This window comes from Zalophus californianus, chromosome 13 (assembly GCF_009762305.2).
Source record: "Zalophus californianus isolate mZalCal1 chromosome 13, mZalCal1.pri.v2, whole genome shotgun sequence".
NCBI lineage: Eukaryota > Metazoa > Chordata > Mammalia > Carnivora > Otariidae > Zalophus > Zalophus californianus.
The window spans coordinates 93,943,992-93,965,785 of NC_045607.1; the positions used below are offsets into that span (position 1 = coordinate 93,943,992).

Sequence of the window (21,794 nt, forward strand, 5' to 3'; positions counted from 1 at the left end):
CATTATTGCTAAAGACTTAAAAAAAAGTTTGTGTAAAGTGCTTAGAACACACCAAATAAAACAATGCTTTCTATTTTCATTATTTTGGTTAAGGAAAATTATATATATATATTTTTTAAAGATTTTATTTATTTATTTGAGAGAGAGAGAATGAGAGACAGAGAGCACGAGAGGGAAGAGGGTCAGAGGGAGAAGCAGACTCCCCGCTGAGCAGGGAGCCCGATGCGGGACTCGATCCCGGGACTCCAGGATCATGACCTGAGCCGAAGGCAGTTGCTTAACCAACTGAGTCACCCAGGCGCCCAAGGAAAATTATATTTTAAAAAGACATTACGGGGGCGCCTGGGTGGCTCAGTCGTTAAGCGTCTGCCTTCGGCTCAGGTCATGGTCCCAGGGTCCTGGGATCGAGCCCCGCATCGGGCTCCCTGCTCGGCGGGGAGCCGGCTTCTCCCTCTCCCACTCCCCCTGCTTGTGTTCCCTCTCTCGCTGTGTCTCTCTCTGTCAAACAAATAAATAAAATCTTAAAAAAAATAAAGACATTATGTATTACAAATAAAGTGTTGGGGTTCGTTTCCTTTGAAAAAGAAAAACCAGAATAATCATTTAGTGAGCTGTGGAAAGCCATCTATTTACTAAATATGATGAGTTTTCAGGCTTAAGTCTCTCAAAAATACTCTCACAAATAAATGATCACTGAAACTATTTAAGTTATTTCTAATTTCTTTCAGTGGCTTCTACCATTTGACTCCAAAACTTTGATAGGATTCTGAAAAATATTTATCCTCTAGAATTACAAAATACTATTCTTTACATGTTTAAATATACTACAAGACAATAAATCCACTTCCTAGTATTTACCTGTCCGACCAAGCCCTGCATGACAATGGACAGCTACTTTTCCTTCTTGTAAGGCAAATGTCATCACCTTCACCATATCTAAGATGGTGGTGAGCGATGCTACACCATAATCCTTCCATCCAAAATTGTAGAAATAAACTGGACAATGAAAAAAAGAAAACAGGAAAAAACAATTGACATCGAGGAAAAGTACTTGCATAGCCATCTGAAGAAAGTAAGTGAATTCATGAAAAATGTAAAGCTGTAAGGCATACAGATTGAACTGGATGTGGAGGCCTAAAATAATAGGCTTTTTACAACCAGAAAGAATTAAGGTGAAACAGGATTGCAAATTAATAAAGTCCCCAACGTTGGCCCAAATTACTCAGCTACAGAGGGAAGCACGGCATCTTGTTTAAGTATGGCAGTGTGTCTAAAGGACTCATAAATGGCACAAGGTGGGTACATACAGATTTTCCACCCAGTGGAGACAAAAAAAGCTAGACACACACTTCTTAATAACAAGTCCCCAAAGTGGCCAGGGTTGGTCCTTTCCAGTCTGGTCCTGAATGGCATGTGTTCAGTGGACTCCATCCCTAGGCTCCCAAGACTGGGGCTTCTGGGGCTGTCACATAAAGACTCCCTGCGTCCTACCCAGAGGCAGAGTTGGGCAGCAGTAAGGGCATGAGTGAGTCCCGGGTTCCAGTCCTGCTGCCATGTGTACACTGTGTGACCCGGGCGAATGGGGGCTCACGAAGCCTGCAGGGCCTGAGGGAGGCAGAAACAAGGACTACGGGATGCGCAGAGCAGCAGGGCCAGTGTCCATGGTAACTAACGCGGGCATTGTTTCTATAGGGCTCCTCCCAAGATCCCTCTCACAGGACAAAAGGAATCCTGTACTTTCAGCAGCACCACCCGAGAAGAATGGCCACATTATCTAGAATCAGTCAGCTCATCTTCCCTGTAGGGAGCCCACCCCCTGCAGAAAGCGGTCATTCTATCACCCGGTGACAATGGGAGAGCTGGGCACCCAAGAGTCTGGGTGCTGTTCCTGGTAACTCATGGAGGGGAGGTGGAAGGACTTACTGCCAGCCTCCATGAAAGCTTCTGGAAGGTACGTGAAGCCACTTTCTTGTTCCAGAGGGTTCCCACAGCTGGCATGCTCACCAGGGCGCTGCAGGTTGATGACTGTTTTTATGCCATGGCTGATAGGAGAAAAGAAAAAAGTTATATTGAGAGCAAGTGTTTAAAAAAAATCAAGCATTTTTGGCATTAATAAACATTATTAATCACTCTCAAAAAACCTCAATTTCCTAGTCAAAATAAGCTGTCCACTGCCTATTGTTTGACTATTTGACGTCAAAAGCAATGGATGAGAACACGCGAATTGGCTTAGCAAGTGTGTCAACAACGTGGCATTTACCTCTGGAACTGCTCGATGAGGCGGTACTTCTCGAGGAGCTCAGTGGACGGGCGAGCCATGGCTAGGATATTCTCAGTGACCCTAGGATGGGAGGGGCGGCTGGTGAGAATACACGCGACTTGGAACGTTCCAGCTCTAAGAACTAAGAGAACGAGATATCAAGCCCCTACTTCCCTATGATTTTAACAAATCTAGAACAATTTTCTTATACAAATTCTGGCTTCAATTTTGCATCATGATGAGGGCTCTAAGAAACCCTGAATCCCTGGAAAAAATTCCAGGATGTAAAGTATTGGTGACTCCGGCAGTGTGGTTTCCAGGGGACGTTGTGGAGGAACCTTGTTGAGCAGCAAAGCTAATTCTGCCCCTCAGTTACCTATTATGGTAAATAGGGATAACGCCTGCCTCGCAGGGCTGGCATGAGAATTCAACACAACGTGGGTGTAAAGTCTTCAGCACAAATCCTGGCATGTGGTTAGGAATAAATGCTGAGTTATTGTAATTCAGCAAAACATATGGGCTTTGGAGTCAGTTGGGCCGGTTTCAAATGCTGGCTTTTCTACTTCTAGCTGGGTAGTAGATTACTTAGTCTCTCTGGACCTCAATTCCTTCATCGATAGAATGACATTAACCACGCCTACTTTCAGGAGCTTTATGAAGATGACATAATAATTTGACAGTGTGTAGCACAATGCTGGCCTGAGAACAAATGTACAGAGGCCCCGGAACAGACAGCTGCCCCTCCTCAGGGCTCTGGTGAAAGATACATCAGGCCGTCTATCGGGAGCTATGGGTCACATGAGCCTGACGAGTAACAGAGACATCAGCTGAGCAGAGCACAATCCAGAAAGATACCATGCCTCCCTGCTGGGGCAAGCCCTGAAAACTGATTGGGGCCTCCCCCGCCAAATTCAGTAGTACTTAGTATAAGACGAGGAGAGAAGTACCATGAAAGCATGACAGGTGAAAAAGACTCAGATGTCTGGTCAAAAATAAACCAAAAATATTAATGTGATCTCAAGCTGCATTATTGGAAATTTATGGTCCAAGCACACCTCAGGCCTAGTGCTTGCTTTCACACAACACTCTTCAGACTAGAATTATGATCTGTGGGGAACGGCACTGACAATGGACCCCAACTCTATCACTACACACATGCCAGCAAATTTAAAGAAGCCCAGGCTGCAAGTTAGGTGGGCCGGTTGACAAAAGTCTAATTTGGAAATGGATTCTTGCTGCAGGAAATGATTCACCACTAGAGTTCTTTAAACCGTGAATTCCTCTTAGTGGGCTTCAGAGGTGATTTGGCAGGGCGCCTGGGTGGCTCAGTAGGTTAAGCAGCTGCCTTCGGCTCAGGTCATGATCTCTGGGTGCTAGGATCGAGCCCCACGTCAGGCTCCCTGCTCAGCGGGGAGTCTGCTTCTCCTCTCTCTGCTCCCCCCCAACCCGCCACTCATGCTCTAATAAATAAATAAAAAATCTTTAAAAAACAAATGAACAAAACAAACAAAGGTGATTTGGCTTGATTGTCAGAATTCATCAGAGACATCACTACATCCAAAGAGGTACACTTGGGCGCCTGGGTGGCTCAGTTGGTTGAGCGACTGCCTTCGGCTCAGGTCATGATCCTGGAGTCCCGGGATCGAGTCCCGCATCGGGCTCCCTGCTCAGCGGGGAGTCTGCTTCTCCCTCTGACCCTCTTCCCTCTCGTGCAATCTCTCATTCTCTCTCTCTCAAATAAATAAATAAAAAATCTTAAAAAAAAAAACCCAAAAGAGGTACACTTGACAGTTTACCGTTAATAACAAGAAGCAGAAGTATTCACTGCAGAATGAATCACATCCGCGTACCATAAACCATGCACCCGTCTCACCCTGCCTGCTGAGCCAACAATGTGCACCACTCTCTACTGAGGCACACAGGCAGTGTATTTGCGGGGAAGTGTACCCTTTCATCCAGAAGACGGGAACAAAAAGAAATGAGGCTAACACGTACCTGTGTGAAACTGACAGACCACATATGTACCTCCTGCCTTCTCAAATTTATAGCTGAACACATTATTTCTGGCAACTTCCAATACTTAAGAGCTATCTCGTTACCATTTCTTTAAGATCTACGTACATCATTTCACTTAATTAAAAAACCCCTGTGGGTTGGTTTTATTATTTCCATTTTACAGAAGAGGTTCAGAATACCCACGTGAGGCGGCCAAGATCACACAGCTCATCAAGTCACAAGGCCAGGGTGGGGGTGGGGTCCTCCGCCTTCACACCCCCATATGCTCCCTCCTCCACAGCCACTGGCTGCTGCAGACTCACTTACCACGATGAGTACACCCCCTTAATGGCTTGCTCCTGCTCGCTCCAGCGGGCCGGGTTTTCATACTTGCAAGCTCTGCCACCACACGCCATGGAGCAGGCCATGTGTCCAGGAATCACATGCCGTAAACGCTCTCCGACTTTTGTGTACTTTGGTGTTGGACGTCCTGAATTTCCTAGAACATACAAGGAAGAGAGGATTCAAAATTCTACTCTCCAAATGCAACAGTAACATGAGAAACAGCTTCTATGTTATCTCAGGATTGTAGATGACGAGCCGGGGCTACATTCCCTTCATTTTGTCAGAAATAAAACGGTTTCCTTTTCATCTGAGTGCATGATCTCTTAATATAGAAAAGGCTTTCACACACAATAATCTCCACATGTCATATTGGTAATGAAGAGGAAGAAACCATAAAAGCAGATTTTTTACAAGAAAATGAATTTTTTCAAAAATTACATTTTTAATGCAAAAGCACAAAACATTGAATCACTTTATCCCCTATTACATGTCCACTGAAGCTCTCAGCATAACAGACAGTGAAAGTACAATGTAGAATTAATTGTCAACGGTCTGAATTTAAACTCAAAGCTATGGCAATCTTCAAGAAGGAAAAGAGCTTTACTTTTTCTCTGGAGGCTAGTTGGGTTTCTTTCGGCACAGCTGACGGAGGCCACTGCCACCATCACCTGGAGAGAGGACGAGGAGAGTGTCTGGGCGGCCGAGCCGCGCCGGCCGTGCTGCAGGATAGGGTCCGAGGATGAGTGCCGGCGGCCCTGGAAGAAGGAGCTGAGGAAGGGCAGGGCTGAGCACCGCCGGGGCAGGTCCTGCATGGCTGGGCTCCCAGTAGGAAAGAGCTGCAGGCGAGAGGGGATGGCAGCGCCAGCCTGCTCCGTGGTGAAGTTATGCTGAGCCGCCAGCATCACTCTGCGAGATCTGACAGCCATTCGGGATAGGCTGACTTGTTTCCATAGTGACGAACAAAGAAACTACTGATTCCCACTCAGAGCTGTACAGGCAAAATCCCACATGAATGGACTGCATTTTGGACAGATTGTTCAAATAGAGGGAAGAACATGTATTTTAAATAGATTACACTAAATTGCAACTACTCTATTTTGTTTCTCATACACAGTTGAAAGATCTGCCAGCTCAAAGGATTACATCTAACACACTGTAATGAATTTAGAAAAATGTGTTTATGGCACAGACCCTGCCGTATACACATGTTGAAAGGTTTAAATTCTGCTATTCCTTTCATAAGTATTCTCTGAACAGTCTGAAAAAACTTCTTTCTACTCCTCCCTGGCACAGGGTGGACAAGAAGTTAACTGTAATGAAGTCAAATGTGAAGCATACCTCGTAACATTATTAAAACACCATTCAGTTCTTCAAAACCAAAAAGTCCCCTGTAATTTTCCTGATAGAACTTATTTTAAAAAAATACTTGAACAGAGCACATAAAGACGCCTGTAGGGTTGATTTAATCAGAAGACACAGACTACCATACTTTTACTTTCAGAATGTGAAAACACAGATCCTGGCCATGCCTTTATCAGGTCGTTAAGTGGCCATGCCTCTCAAACACTCAAAGATGCAATTCTGTGCCTTTTGTCACTGACTGCCGGGGGGGGGGGGGGGGGGGGGGGGGAACGAAGCTTTAGGAATGTCTTAGTGGAGGCATGTGGAAAAAATTCACTAAGTATCACATTCTTCTCAGGAACTGGATGAGGAGGTGGCTGCAACTTGAGGATAAAGACACAAAGAACACAGAAAATCTAACACTGATGTCCGCCTCCTCCCTCCTGAACGTCAGACTCGCCCCACCCCGTCACTCTGGGTCTCCAGGTCTCTCTCTGTCTCTCCAAATGGTGTTTCAGCCACGTGCAGACAGAAACAACCTCCTGCCACAGATACGGCTCTTTTTGTTGGTTCTGTTTTAATCATCAGTAATGCTGTAAGCACTTGCCTTTTAAAATGCAACCGCAACTCCCCAACTGAACAGATTTTGTCAAATAACACAGAGACAGAGAAACTCAATCTGGTGCCCAAATTCCTACCTGAGTGCCGTGCCATGTCCTTGTTCCCATACAGTGATGGAAAATAATTTTTTTTTTAATGTAACCAATCCAAAAAGCAAAGCTCCCACAGAACTTTACAGGAGAGAAAGGAGTACAAGAGGCCGCACCAAGGGTGAGCAGATGCCTGGCAGCCGACGGCCCTGAGTACTCAAACTCAGGGGTCCACGTCTGCTATGTGCAGCAGGGGTTCTGAGCAAAATGCCCAAATCGTGGCCAAATCCATCTTTGAAAGCCAGTTTTTACTTATGCCAAGTGGTTTTCCAATAGGGAAGCGTGCCTTCAGTCCCACCCCTAAGGCTACACTGGCCTCTCTTCCTGCCTCTGTCTGCAGATGTGTGGACCTTCTGTGAACAAACCTTCCTGCTTTTCTTTTTTTTTTTTTAAGATTTTATTTATTTATTTGACAGAAAGAGAGAGACAGCAAGAGAGGGAACACAAGCAGGGGGAGAGGGAGAGGGAGAAGCAGGCCTCCCGCTGAGCAGGGAGCCCGATGCGGGGCTCGATCCCAGGACCCTGGGACCATGACCTGAGCCGAAGGCAGACGCTGAACGACTGAGCCACCCAGGCGCCCCATCTTCCTGCTTTTCTAAGCAGATGGCCACACCTTCCCGTTTGCTCCGTGTCTCACGAGGGTCCTCATGCATAAGCGGGTGCACCATAACTTATGTCCTCATTCCCTTGCTGTTGGACATTTAGGCCATAACTCATGATCTTATTTAAAAATGAGACATTAAACATCTCAGGACCCAATCCTTTTAATATCCACATTTCTCCTTCAGCAAACTCCTAGGGATGAGATGGATGGTGAGCAGAATTTTCAAAGCTCATATTTTCATATAGGTGAGTCTTTACATGTTTCAACAACTACGTATGAAGACGCTGAAAGAGGTAATATTTTTTAAAACTCAACACAGGTTTTATCTGAGGTCAGAGAGAAATATAGCATTAAAATAAAATTGAGAAAAGCCAACTCTGAGAAGCTTTGTTTCAACCTCCCTGACCTCAGAAATCTCACATCTCCTTAATTTGTGGCCTTCGAAAACCATGTTTTTGTTCACAGAATGTTGCCAGAAAACAATCGTGAAAAAACTTTAAAGAGATTATTTTCAAATTCTTGGAATAAAAGATAGTATACTTGTACCAAACTGGTCTCTCTTTCTGTATTCATAAGAAAGCATATTTGTAGAACCTAAAAATCCATTAAAAAATTTAAGTTGGGATGAGTTACAGATTGCTAATGATGAGTTGTTCAGATTCTTATAAGTAACATTTTTTAAAAAAGATTTTATCTATTTATTTGACAGAGAGAGACACAGCGAGAGAGGGAACACAAGCAGGGGGAGTGGGAGAGGGAGAAGCAGGCTTCCCGCGGAGCAGGGAGCCCGATGCGGGGCTCGATCCCAGGACCCTGGGATCATGACCTGAGCCAAAGGCAGACGCTTAACCATCTGAGCCACCCAGGCGCTCCTAATAACATTTTAATATATAAATTACCAGCAGGAAAAAAATAGATGCCTTCTCGTTAGATAAACAGGAGCCACGATACTATTTTAATTCCTATTTCATGCGATATTCTGATATATAAAATGGAGTGTTTCAGAGAGTAATTTTGTGAAGGGCCATGCTTTCGCAGACACTTAAAAGGTAGAGTGTTTTTTCAGGAGGCCCCAGAAAGAACATTATTATCATAAGCTCCTTGTCCCTCCACAGTTATAATTTATTTGCAGGTCACAAGAATCCACACTACTGCTGTTTTCCCACTTGCCTGCTAGTAACTCACCTGTTTTTCACTCCTCTGACAACATATTCTTCTAAACACATAAGAAGACAAATGTCAGTTTTCTACATCCCATGAACATAAACTCATGGGTGCACGACCTTGCTACTGTTCTTACCCTTCTCACTTCCGAATATACCATCTCTAAAAAGAAACCAGGCTCCAAAAAAAAAGCAGGAAAATAATACAAAGGATAATCCCCGTGACCAATCCTATACGCCCCAAGCTGCTGTCATCACCAACACACAAAGGGCCCTTTGAAGCACAAAGAACCAGGGTGCTGTGCTCTGGTCTCTATACTTCGTGGCCACTGGCCTGATTGCAGGTAGGCAATCGGACCTTCCCCAATTCAAAATAATATTTAAGGAACCAAGGGATTCCCTGGTCACTGCAAGGGTGAGACTGTCTACCCCTGTGTTAAGCGCAGCAAGCAACAAAGAAACCCGCTGAGAGGCACCCGACCTCACGGTCCTTTTAATTCCCACATGCGGGACCCCAAGCACTGGTCATTTCCACTTAGACTCAAGATTTCAGAAAGGGCTGAGGACTTCCTATTTGAACAAACTCACATGACAATGGGCCTGAGTGCGCAGTGGGAGCTGGAGGTCCACCTGGCCTCAGCCCTAAGTCACCAGAGGAATCACTTCCAGGAACAGCTTCTGCTTGCCACTGTTTGGGTCAGGAGTTCACTTCATGCAAGGCCACCAACCACTCAGCTGCTGGATGGCTCAACACGCTAGTCAGAAGCCCCTGCTCTGTAAACACTGGCTCTACTCCTTTCCTCCGAAAATTAAAACAAAGCATCTCTTTGACTTTTCAAGATCTTCAAATATCTGAAGGCAGAACTTCTCCAAAACTTCCCCTCCTTGGGCTATAGCTTCTTAATTGTCCAAGTATTCCTGCACACGTCATTTTCTCCACACCCCTCACCACAGTCCCCTGCTTCGGAGGGTCCTTGGTCCCCCTTCCCAGAAAAACCTCTGAAGAGCTGACGGCAGTGGCCATCTGCACGTTGCCTGCCTCAGTGCCGACCCGTGTCGCTCTGGTCTCTGCCTCCATCACCCACCCACAACTGCTCTAAGGTATATCCGATGGCTTCCGTATAGTTTACGTCTTGGTGGACTGCTCAGCAGCAGGCAACACGGTTAAACAATTTGGTTTAATTTTAAAAAATTTTTGGAGAAGACTTTATCTTTTATTTTGAAGCAATCTCAAACTTACAGAAAAATATAATAAAGTATTTTTTCTTGAACCACCTGAGAATAAGCTGCAGACATGCTATTCTATTACTTCAAATAATTTAGCGTATATTTCCCATAAACAAAGACATCCTCTAGATTCCCCCAAATCTGCAGATTACAACTGATACATGACTAGTTGCTTCTGTCCCTCAGACCTCGCTCAAGCTTCCCTGATGATCTCAGTGATCCTAACGGCAAATCACGCCACACCATGTCAGAACCACATGTAGCGGCTGCCCATTTCTCATTCACTCCAGAGCAAGCTCCTCCGTCTTCCCTCGACTTCTGAAGAGTGTAGGCCCATTATTTTGCAGAATGTATCTGTTTCCCCGTGATGAGACCCTCATGGCTGAAGAACGGCACTTAGGCAGGAAGTCTGGGTGCTGGGTGTGCTGCCGCCAGCAGGCCCTCTCAGCAGACAGTGAAGAACACATGCACCGTAGACATGCACACGCACATTCCACACGTTCAGGTCCACGTTTATCTCCATATGCATGCATATATATATATATATATTAACTGAAAACCAAGAGTTCACCCTATACACAAATTCCAAACCAACACACATTGTCCCCTCCACCTTTCTGTAATGGTGAGAACCCTGCTACCATCATCTTTAACCGGGACCCTCTATGTGACCAATCTCCCCTCACTGCTATTGCCCCCTCCTCGATGTGGATCTGCATCCCCCCCAATGTGGGCTCTAACACCCCAGCCAGTCTGATGTTGCCATGACCTGTGTGGACGCCCTGCCTGTGTTTGGGTACTCCGCGTGGGGCCGCCGGCCATGCAGGAACCCTCTTAACCTCACCCGAGGCTCTGGCCCCGCTGAGTGCTCTCACACCCGAGTGTGGCCAGCCTCGCACACCTGTCATCCCGCACACCCGTCATGACTGCTGCCGCCCCTCACCCTGCCTGGTCTCCAGCACCACAGCTTCGCTCACCCTCTGGTGTGCGCACCTACTCTTCGTGGCCCTGCCAGTGGCTTGGGACTGACTTGTTCAGGAAGGGAAGGGAAAAGAAGAGGAAGAGAAAGCGCTTTCCTTTTTCCTTTTGTTAATTGTGGTAAAATATATGACACAAAATAGGTCATTTTAGCCATTTTTAAGTGTACAGTACTACACTGGCATTAAGTACATCCCCACTGTCCATCTCTAGAACTTTTCATCTTCCTAAACCCAAACTCTGTCCCCATTAAACACTAACTCCCCATCTCTCCCCCGACCCAGTGCCTGGCACCCACCCCTCTACTTTCTGTCCCTATGACTTTGACCGTTCTGGGTCCCTCACAGACGTGGACTCACGTAGTGTTTGTCCTGTGTCTGGCTGATCTCACTCAGCATAGTGTCCTCAAGGTCCATCCACGCTGTTGCAGGTGTCAGGCTTTCTCAGGCTGAATCATATGCACTGCACATACGTGCCACCTCTGTGGGTTGGTTCCCACTTTTGGCTATTGTGAATGCCGCTATGAATGTGGGGGCACAAACACTGGCTTGAGTCCCTGCTTTCTGTCCTATGGAACCGCTGGATCACGGAGTCATTCTTTTTTTATTTTTTTATTTTATTGTTTTAAGATTTTACTTATTTGTCAGCGAGGGTGGAGGAGAGAGCACACAAGCCAGGGGAGCGGCAGGCAGAGGGAGAAGCAGACTCCCCACCAAGCAAGGAGCCCGATGCGGGACTCGATCCCAGAACCCTGAGATCATGACCTGAGCCAAAACCAAGAATCAGAACCTTAACTGACTGCGCCCCCCAGGCATCCCCAGAGTATTTTTTTTAAATTTTTTGAGAAACTGCCATACTGTTTTCCACAGTGGCTGCACCATAATTTACACCAGCAGCAACGTACTTGGGCTCTAGTTTCTCCATCTACTCACCGACACTTGTTATTTCTGGTTTGTTTGATAACAGCCATCCGAATGGATATGCAGTGGTATTTCATTGTGGTTTTGATCTGCATTTCTATAATGGTTAAAATAAACTTCTCGTGTGCATATTGGACATCTGTGTGTCCTTTCAGAGAAACATCTACTCGAGTCACTTTCTCAATCAGGTTGTGTTTGCTCATTGAGTTTTAGGATTTTCTTCATATTCTGGAGACTAGTTCCTAATTAGATGGATATGTGATTTGCAAACAGTCCCTCCTATTCTGCAGACTGACTTTTCTTTCTACTGATGGCATCTTTTGATGCAGAAAAGTTTTAAATTTTGATGAAGTCTGAATTATCGATTTCTTTCCTTTGTTGCTTGTGCTTTTGCTGTCACAGTACTTGTCAGGGGCCAGACTCATGGGCAGAAGTGGGTCTGGCTATGAAAGGGCAACAGGAGGGATCCTTGTAGTGACAGTGCTGTCCTGTAGCCTTTTTTTTTTGAGAGAGAGAGAGAAGGAGAGAGGGAGAGTGCATGAGTGAGCAGGGGCAGAGGGAGAGGGAGAAAGAATGTAAGCAGGCTCAACACCCAGCTCAGAGACCGACGTGGGGCTCAATCCCACAATCCTGAGATCGTGACCTGAGCCGAAACCAAGAATCAGATGCTTAACGGACTGTGCCCCCAGGTGCCCCCAGTGCTGTCCTGTATCTTCACTGTAACAATGTCGACATCCTGGCTGTGATACTGCACTACAGATTTGTAAGATGTTACTAGGGTGGAATCTGAGTGAAGGTTCTTTCTGTATTATGACTGACAATTGCATGTGACTGTACAATTACCTCAATATTTTAATTAAAAGTATATACCTAATCAAAATAAAAACAGCCACGAAGCAGGCCTAGGTGAGGGCCATGTAGCAGAGGTCAGGTGCAACACAAGGAAGGCAACTACAGGTGACCCTTGAACGATATGGGTGTGAACTGCATGTGTCCACCTCTACACAGATGTCTTTGGGTCAATACAGGACTTCGTAAATGTATTTTCTCTTCCCTATGATTTCCTTAACATTTTTTATCTACTTTATTATAAAAATACAGTATGTAGCACACAAAATCTGTGTTAATCAATGGTTATCAGTAAGGTTCCCAGCCAGCTGGCAGCTGTTAGAGTTAAGTCCTTGGAGCGTCAGAAGTTATCTGTGGATTTTCATCTGTGATGCGGTCAGTGCCCCCACCCCCATGTGCTCCAGGGCCAGCTGCAGCAGAGTCTGCGGCACTCGGCCTGGCAGGGTACAGACTCCGTGTGGACGAGCTGAGGCGAGCGATGGCGGGGCTGGGAGACTGGTCATGAAAAGGAGGCTTGAGCAAACAAGGAAACTGGGGACAAGGAGAGCAAGGTTCCTCATTCTCGAAGGAGGGAATCATAACCACGATGACGGGAAAAGCTAGAATGATGGTGGTGAGGGATGACAGTGGGAAGTACCAACATGGACTCAGAGTTTTCACCAAACAGAAACAAATACACACGTAAAAGCAGGTAGAGATCTGCGCACACTTATTAACATACACTTCCTAGCTCTGTCTCCCAGGGAGCATGGCAATTGCGACGTCGTCGCAGCAGTGAGCACATTTTGGTTTCTGGATACCATTCCCTACTGAAAGGACCAGAGCTCCTTGCAGAACTGGGTGACTTCAGGGCTGGGACAGGGAAAGGGCAGGGGAGATGGAAGACCTTGCTGGGCCAGGAAGCAGGCATGCAGGGACGTCCCTGCAGGGAGGGGTTCTTGCTGGCCAAGTGTGGGACGGCGGAGCATGAAAACAAATGACAGTTACTGACGCATTCCTGACTGAACACGAAACCACACTGCAATAGAGATACAACCGACACACAAGCAGGAGGAGAGAGTGCCGGCTGAGAAACACAGAAGCGATGATGGATTAGGAACCCTCCACTTCATCATCTACCATCATGACGGTTCATCCAGGCGGAGCCTCAGAGAGCTGAGCAAGCAGAGCTGGACGAAGGCTGGGGTGGGCACACTCTCCAACACCTCTCCACAAAATAGGAGCTATGGGGGAGAAAGCATGACTTAGAATGCACAAATCCCAGCAGACACCACTGTTCTGACGTGATCAAGCTTAACACCTCCAGGGACCTTCTGGGTCTCCTGACGGGATGCAGTGAGGAAAGAATAAAATCACTCCTGGGATGTTCCTGCCAAAGATGCGTGACCTTAACGTTACTACGACGTAACAGCAGACACACCCCAAGTGAGCAACGTGCTGCGACATACCTGGCCCGGAATTTTCATAAAGGTCAAGAGAGAACTAGCAGTGCCCAGTCACTGAGAGGAAAAAAACACAAGTGTCCTCTTGCTATTAAAGGATATTATTAGGACAGCTGACAAAACGTGGATGAGGGTCTCTGGGTGAATAGTATATGGGAATTTTTTTATGCTTTTCTGTGAGTTTGAAATTATTTCAAAACAAAAGAACTAACATCACAAGAGAGACAACCAGACATCTGATGGAAGAATACAGCACTATCCATCAAATATGGTTGTAAATAAAAAAAAACTTGATTAGGCTCTATGACCCTCTTCCAGTTCAGTTTATAGGAAACATGTGAATATAATCAGCAAAATACAGATTGTGGCAAACTCTATACGGCAAAAAAAATCTGGTTTCTTTAACAAATAAATTGGAGGAAAAAGAGGGAGAAATCCACATGCAAAAGAGATCTAAGATACATACCGACCAATTTTAAAATATTGACCTCTGTTGGGGCCCGATGCAAACAAAAATATATACATCTATGAGACAGAAATTTGAGCAATGTTTAGATATTGATGATATTGAGCAACTGTTAAATTTTTTTAGTTACGATAATGGTGATATGGTTAAGGAATGAAATGAAGTAATACGGAAGTAGGGGAAAAAGGGGGAGGGAGTGAGCTGAAATTCTTAAAGCTGGGAGATGGCACCTGATGGGGAAGGGGGCCTCTGTGGCGGGGTGGCACCTCTGCAGGGATGGCACCCATATGTGGGGGTGGTACCTCCAAAGAGAACAGTACCTCTGCATACAGTATCCTATATACTTTTATGAATGTTTGAAATTCCACCTCCCCTCAATTTTTTTCAAAAAGTAGAACCAAGATTTAAATCTAGGTTTGTCTCATTCCAAAGATAGTTCTTGTTGAGTTTTCTACTTTCCTTTACAAATAACTTAAAAACTTTATTTATGTACCCCCTAATTTTCCCATGATTCATTAGCCACTAATAAAAAAATACTTCCCATCCCAATGTTAATCCAATAAAGTATAACTGACTACCTTTATAGGCGAGACTCACTCTAAAAAAGTTAGATGTAAAGTTTCTTATTTTTCCAGATTTTTCCTAATTAAATATTAGCTACATTTATACAATGGGGAAAATTTCAATGACAAAGATGGTTTTAGGAAAGGTAAAACAGGGCGCCTGAGTGGCTGAGTTGTTAAGCATTTGCCTTCGGCTCAGGTCGTGATCCCAGGGTCCGGGGATCGAGCCCCGCATCGGGCTCCCTGCTCAGCGGGAAGCCTGCTTCTCCCTCTCCCACTCCCCCTGCTTGTGTTCCCTCTCTTGCTGTGTCTCTCTCTGTCAAATAAATAAATAAAATCTTAAAAAAAAAAAAAAGGTAAAGCAGCTCAGCAAGAGATCACATACAGCTAGCACAGCCCTCCCTGGGCATCTGGAAACGTGTCAGGCTTTCCAGGTGTCACTGCAGTCTGGGGACGTGACTGGATGATGGGGGTGGGGTGGTGCAGGGATGCTGTCTTCCGCATCCGGCGCTCTCCTGTACACTTAAGACTTGCCCGCCTCAGAAGCCAAGAGAACCCCTGGTGGGAAACCCCAGCTAAGAGGTGACATTTCGACAGAAGAAGCAAGAGGGGAAAAGGTTTGTCTGACTCTTACACTCGCTAGCTGGAGTCCCTTAGCAAAAAACACATCACTCTACAACGTGAGCAGCAAGTAGGCACCGTTGCTGCATTGGTTTTAGACAGCGCTTCCTTCTCAAACCAGGGAAGCTAACACACCGTGAGTCTGGCACACAGACGCTGTCCACAAATGGGGGGCAGCAGCAGTCCTGGTGCCCCCAGAGCCAGGCACGGCACAGATCTGTGAGGACCTGGAATTCGGGCGAGGTCTCAGGAGGGAGACGCTCCTTCTCCTGGTGAGAGACAGCACCCCCTGGTGGCGTGGTTGGATTCCTACAAGAGCACAAGGCACTGAAAGCCACCCTTCAGACCCTCACATCACGTAATCCCACTTCTGGGGACAGTCCTTCAAAGTTCCCTGTACAGGAACACGAAAGTGAACAGGGCAAACCTAAAAGAGGCAGTAGGAGAATCACGCAAAGGGCACTGCCAAGAAAAGTGACTCAACATCCGGCTCTCCGCTGGCAGCAGCAGCAGGACCTGTGGTGCCAACGTGGCAGGAAGTCGGGGTGTGCCCCGGCTCAGCACCTGCAGCAGGCAAAGGAGTGAGGGCAAGTATGGCAGCAAGAGCCCCAGGCAGCACCTTTCCTGCCTGGGGCTGCCATGTGAAAGCTCGAGACCACGGGATGGGACAGAGGAGGGAAACAGACTGGGAGGCGCAGGGGTCCCATGCTTCTGGACATGCGTCTAAGTGTCACTCCCGAGGAAGGAGACAGGAAAGAAAGGAAAGTGTGACTCACAAGGAGGCGTTTGATGAGAGGAACAGATAATTTCAGTCTGAGAGGATAATGCAGGAGACAAACATTGTTTCCAACGTTCCTTCTCAAAAGACCCACTATTCAGGATGATGAAAAGCAATTTTAACAGGTCAAAACAGGGAGGCAGAAATAAACAAAAGCCATAAACAGCAGCTGCACTCGGGATCCCGGTATGAGGCCTCGAGCCTTCTGTCATGTCTACCCACATCATTTTATTAGATGCCACTTGGCACAAAGACGCAACAAGTATATCAAAGCACTCTTACCTTTCATGTTGGCAGCATATGCACTGTTATTCACCGAAGTGGAATACAGTTCCTCATTTTCAGGCAAGATTCCTGCAGGCATGGTAGTCTGCTGGGGACAAAAAAAGATTAGTTTTTGAGAGTCTGCCTATGTGATGTTCATTTATGTACACATACATACACACACAATGGAATATTATTCAGCCATTAAAAAGAATGAAATCTTGTGTGGGAAATAAGAAACAAAGAGCAAAGGAAAAGAGGGAGAGACAAACCAAGAAACGGACTCTTAACTACAGAGAACATGCCGATGGTACCAGAGGGGAGGTGGGCGAGGGATGGGGAAACAGGTGGGCACTTGTCATGATGAGCACCGGGTATTGTATGGAAGTGTTGAATCACTGTATTGTCACCTGAAACTAACATAACACTGTGTGTTAACTATACTAGAATTAAAATTTAAAACTTAATAGGGCGCCTGGGTGGCTCGGTCAGTTAAGCGTCTGCCTTCGGCTCAGGTCGTGATCCCTGGGTCCTGGGATGGAGCCCCGCGTCGGGCTCCCTGCTCCGCGAGCAGTCCGCTTCTCCCTCTCCCTTTGCACCCCCCTCCCACCACTCATGCTCTCTCTCAAATAGATAAAAAAAAATTTATTTTAAGGATTTGATTTATTTATTTTGAGAGAGACACAGCGAGAGAGGGAACACAAGCAGGGGGAGAGGGACATCTTATGTATGTTTATGGTGTGTTCTGCCTAGCAAGCACTACTGTTTCATGTAGTCCAACCTGTAAGATTTTTCCTATAACTTTAACTTTTCTGCCACATTAAGAAAAGCTTCTCCAATATAACATGTAAATCCCAATAATAGATAATAGACAGATAAATCCTTTGTTGCAGGCTGACAGTATTGCTAAAACATAATAGTTAATCTACAAAAGTAAAGATGGCCTATCTTGGGGGCACCTGGGTGGCTCAGTCGTTAAGTGTCTGCCTTTGGCTCAGGTCATGATCCGAGGGTCCTGGGATCGAGCCCCACATCGGGCTCCCTGCTCAGCGGGAAGCCTGCTTCTCCCTCTCCCTCTCCCCCTGCTTGTATTCCCTCTCTCGCTGCGTCTATCAAATAAATAAAATATTTTTTTTTAAATGGCCCATCTTCAAAGAATATCATATGTATCCAAATGTGACAATAAAAGTCATCTTAAAAATAGTAAAACTCTCTTTCTTTGTAAATCATCTACTTTGTATGGCTTAAGTACTATATTTTTGTCAAATAACATGAATACATGCTTTTTATGAAAAGGCAATTCTTCTAACCTAGGAAAAACAGTGGAAAAATGGAAAGTTTTCTTTAATGGTCTAATTACCTGAGAGTTAATATATGCTTAGAGTTAAACTATGAATTTTCAAAGATCTGAGACAGCTAATAAACATCCGTTTGGGAAACACTATTTCCAGACCCGTCAAAGTCTGCGAGTTAAAACAGAAAATTGAAAGCATCAGTGCAGGCTCCTCCCCCTTCTCCTTGCAGGTGCTCATCACCGGCTCTGATCTAAACAGTCTAGCAGCCCCAGCGCTGCCGCCTGACAAAGCCAACAGCCCTCCTCTCAGCCCAAGCGCCAGTCCCCACTCCTGTTCCGCTTCACGTTCCAGCCTCCAGGGGACTCTGCAAGAGTGTTCTCTGGGTATTAACTCCGCATAAGAACATGGATGTGTAGTCCAACTGTATATAACTGACCAATTACAGACGGCTCAACTAGGCCAAGCTATATTGTATAGGCAGAAGTTCTGCGTTTAAACTTTGACTCTGTTCGCTACCAGCTATACGAACCAATTTTTGTATAGCTTCAATTTTCTCTTCTGTAAAATGAGGATTATATCTTTCTCAGCTTGTTGTGAGGATAAAGAACAGTTGTGTGTGTGTTTCTAGCACAATGTCTGGCATACAGGTATCCAATATATTACTGTTATTTTAATTTGCAAACCAGTATCATAGTGTTTTATAAGACTTTGTAAATATTCCCTTCCCTACCTAGAAAACAGTCCTGCCGGTAGTTAGTAATGGTTGACTTTCTCAAGAAGATTTATGAAACAGTAACTTCATTCACAACTGAATTCATTTCACGTGCCTGGTTGCAGAGTCAGGAGAAACAGGGTTTGAACAGTAATCCTGTCATTTCACTGTGCAATCATCTTATTTAATTTCATTTCCTGCTGCTAATGACAGATATTTTGCTCGCTCTATCCTACAATTTGCTTTCATCCCAAGATGTTCCTCAAAATGACTCAACATTTAGGATTAATCACAGGCTCACTAATTAGTACCCAATACTTAAAACTCAGAACAGCTATAGACGATCACTCATACTGTTCAGAAGAGTCATCAGAAAGTAAGAGTTTGACATAAAGAATGTTCTCCTTCATAAAAAAGCCATTTCACAGAGAGACAGGCTCTGTGGTGACCTGAGGCATTCTGAGGTCACTGCTTTCCTTCTATCTTCCAGACAAGAAGCCGGCACGTGCACTTTTGTGGAGAACAGGTGGGGGCGGTGTTAGACGGGCTGGCAGGAGAGAAGGGCAGCAGCACCCTTCCGGGGCATGCAGAGCACTTGTGCTCCACGGGCATCAGGGTCAAGATGTCTGAGCTGGGACATCTGGGGAGGAGTCAACCTGCGCTCCAGCTCCTGCTGCTGCAAGAGGCCCTCTGCCCACATTACAGACATGGGCCAAGAGCATTACTTCTACACAGGAATCGTGGTAGAAGAATTTGAGGTTGAAAAATTGAAGTTTGTATGGGCAAAAATAGAGATCTCCAAGTATGTGAGTGAACTTATGAAAGCTGCATACGTTTCTGTTCACAAATAATATATTAATAATAACTAAAACATATAAGCTTATTCCACGCCAGGCACTGTTCCAAGTCCCTTACTGTCTTAACTCATAATCCTCACCACACCACCATATGCTGAGTACTACTATTATTCTAATTTTAAAAACTGTATTTTTAGAGCAGTTTTAGGTTCATAGCAAAACTAACTGGAAGGTACAGAGAATTCCTCTGTACCCTTTGTCCCACCCCAACATGCACGGCCTCCCTCACTATCAACACCCCCACCCAATAGCACATTTGTTACAGCCGAGGAGCCCACATGGACACATCATCATCACCCTGAGTCCACAGTTTACCTTAGGGCTTCCTCTTGCTGCTGGATACTCTGTGGATTTGGATAAATGAGTAAGGACATGGATCTGCCATTACAGGACCACACAAGAGAATTTTTGCTGCCCAGTCATCTCCTTCTCTGCCCCACCCCCACAACTCCTGATCTGTTCACTGTCTCCACAGATTTGCCTTTTCCAGAATGTCATAATTGGAATCACAGTATGTCACCTTTTCAGATTAGCGTCTTTCACTTAGTGATATGCATTTAAGGTTTCTACACATCTTCATGGCCTGGCAGTTCATTTCTTCTTAGTGCTGGATAATATTCCATTATCTTGATGAATCACAGTTTATTTATTCAGTCACCTGCTGAAAGACATTTGACTTGCTTCCAAGGCTTGGCAGTTATGAATGAAGCAGCTGTATGCATTCATGTGCAGGTATTTGTGTGCACATAGGTTTTTCTGCTCCTACAAGAATACCAAGGAGCACAACTGCTGGACCATATGGGAAAAACGTGTTTAGTTTCATCTATTATTCCCATTTTACAGATTAGAAAATGAAGGCAAAGAGAAGTCAAATAATTTGCCTACAGTCACACAGCTTTTAAATAGTGGAGCTGGGATCTGAACTCACAACTTTCACTCCAGAATTTGTGTTCTTCACCACCACGCATACAGCCTCTCAACAGGAAAGACTTCACACTGGATAAAAAAAAATTTCAATGTTACTGTATGCATTTTAACTCTGCTACACTGATAATTCCTTAGCTTGCAAGAAACTTTTCAGACCTATCCACAGCAAGATTTTCAATTTGCTTTGCTTTGTGCACACACTTTGCTAATCCTTTATCCAAATCTTAATTCATTGCTGTCCCAAAAACAAGTGTCAAGAACAAAGCTCCTTTACACATTTTGGCCTCCTCCCTCCTAACAGAAATGCAGCTGGTCTGACTGCACGATCATAAAATCCACACACATGTTGGACAGAGTTGTTGGCACTTCCCAGCTCTGTGATCTTAAGCACATTTACTAACATCTCTGGGCTCACATCTGCCCTGCACTCACTGCAAAGATGACCTGCAAGCCTATATACAGACTAATTCTGTGCCTGATCCATAATTCAGTCTGTCCTCAACAGAGCAGCCAGAATGACCTTGTTAACTTCAGCCAGGTCACGCTCCCCCTCTCTTCACAACCCATCTAGCCACCCTGTTTACAATTTAAACCGGCTCCCCTTCCCTGTTTCATTGTTCTCCTCCGGACTTTTGAAGAAAACACACCTAACATGGTACATAATTTATTGCCTTATCCCTTTCATTGTCTGCCTTCCCCTGCCAGAATGTCAGCTCCATGAAGGCATAGAGTTTTGTCTGCTTTGTCAACTATTGTATAGAAGAGGGCCCGGCACAGAGTAGGTCCTCAGTAAAGATTTATTGAATGAATACACAAATTACTGTTCAGTCAAAGGCAGCTGCCACCACCACCACCGTTTAATCTCACTGAACCTCAGCCTTTTCATCTGCAAAGGGGAAACAGTAATCGTGCCTTCCCTACGTCAAGGTTATTGCTGAGACCGTGGAAGTGCCGCGACAGCACCACCATGCAAAGGCGAGGAGTGGCGTTTTCCTTACCTTAGTTTTCCTGATCACATTTGTATCTCCAACTTCTTGCGGGTCTTCAACCTGACAGATTTGTGTTCCTTCTAATCCTTGAGGGGTGGGTCTGTTTAATTTCAACCCTTAGTCCAAATCTTCTCTGCTTTAGAATGTCTTCCCTAACACCAATCATACATTTTCTCACATGCCCTTACCATGTGGGACTGACTGAAGATTTACCTAGTGGCTCGGATGCTTTAAAACATGGCTTCCTGATACCACACTAGTATTTTGTCCTTAAGGAATTAAAGCACTCTTTATGATTCCACATGTAATAAAATAAACAAACAAAAAACCCAAATTCTTTTTTCTTTTTTTAAATTTCTTTTTTTTTAAGATTTTATTTATTTATTTGAGAAACAGGATGAGCAAGAGCACACAACCAGGGGCAAAGGGAGAGGAAGGAGAAGCCAACTCCCCTCCTGAGCAGGGAGTCCGACGTAGGGCTTGACCCC

The 21,794-nt window shown here is 45.3% G+C and overlaps 1 protein-coding gene across 23 annotated transcripts in view; it reads right to left on the bottom strand.

Moving 5' to 3' along the window:
• PTPDC1 (protein tyrosine phosphatase domain containing 1) overlaps positions 1–21,794 on the bottom strand; it is a 56,479-nt gene that overhangs the window by 13,423 nt on the left and 21,262 nt on the right. For 8 of the 23 annotated variants that reach the window (XM_027616156.2, XM_027616163.2, XM_027616174.2 and 5 more), the window contains exons 4-9: positions 20,319–20,386; positions 16,545–16,635; positions 4,583–4,754; positions 2,261–2,341; positions 1,924–2,042; positions 859–996 (exon numbers count right to left, since the gene is read on the bottom strand). In XM_027616156.2, the coding sequence (XP_027471957.1) occupies positions 859–996; positions 1,924–2,042; positions 2,261–2,341; positions 4,583–4,754; positions 16,545–16,626 (592 nt within the window). In that variant the 5' untranslated portion in view covers positions 16,627–16,635; positions 20,319–20,386. Of the gene's footprint in view, positions 1–858; positions 997–1,923; positions 2,043–2,260; positions 2,342–4,582; positions 4,755–5,204; positions 5,456–16,544; positions 16,636–18,551; positions 18,649–19,910; positions 20,052–20,318; positions 20,387–21,794 lie in introns of those variants that run through there. The other 15 variants (XM_027616172.2, XM_027616170.2, XM_027616167.2 and 12 more) reach the window with 9 other exon arrangements.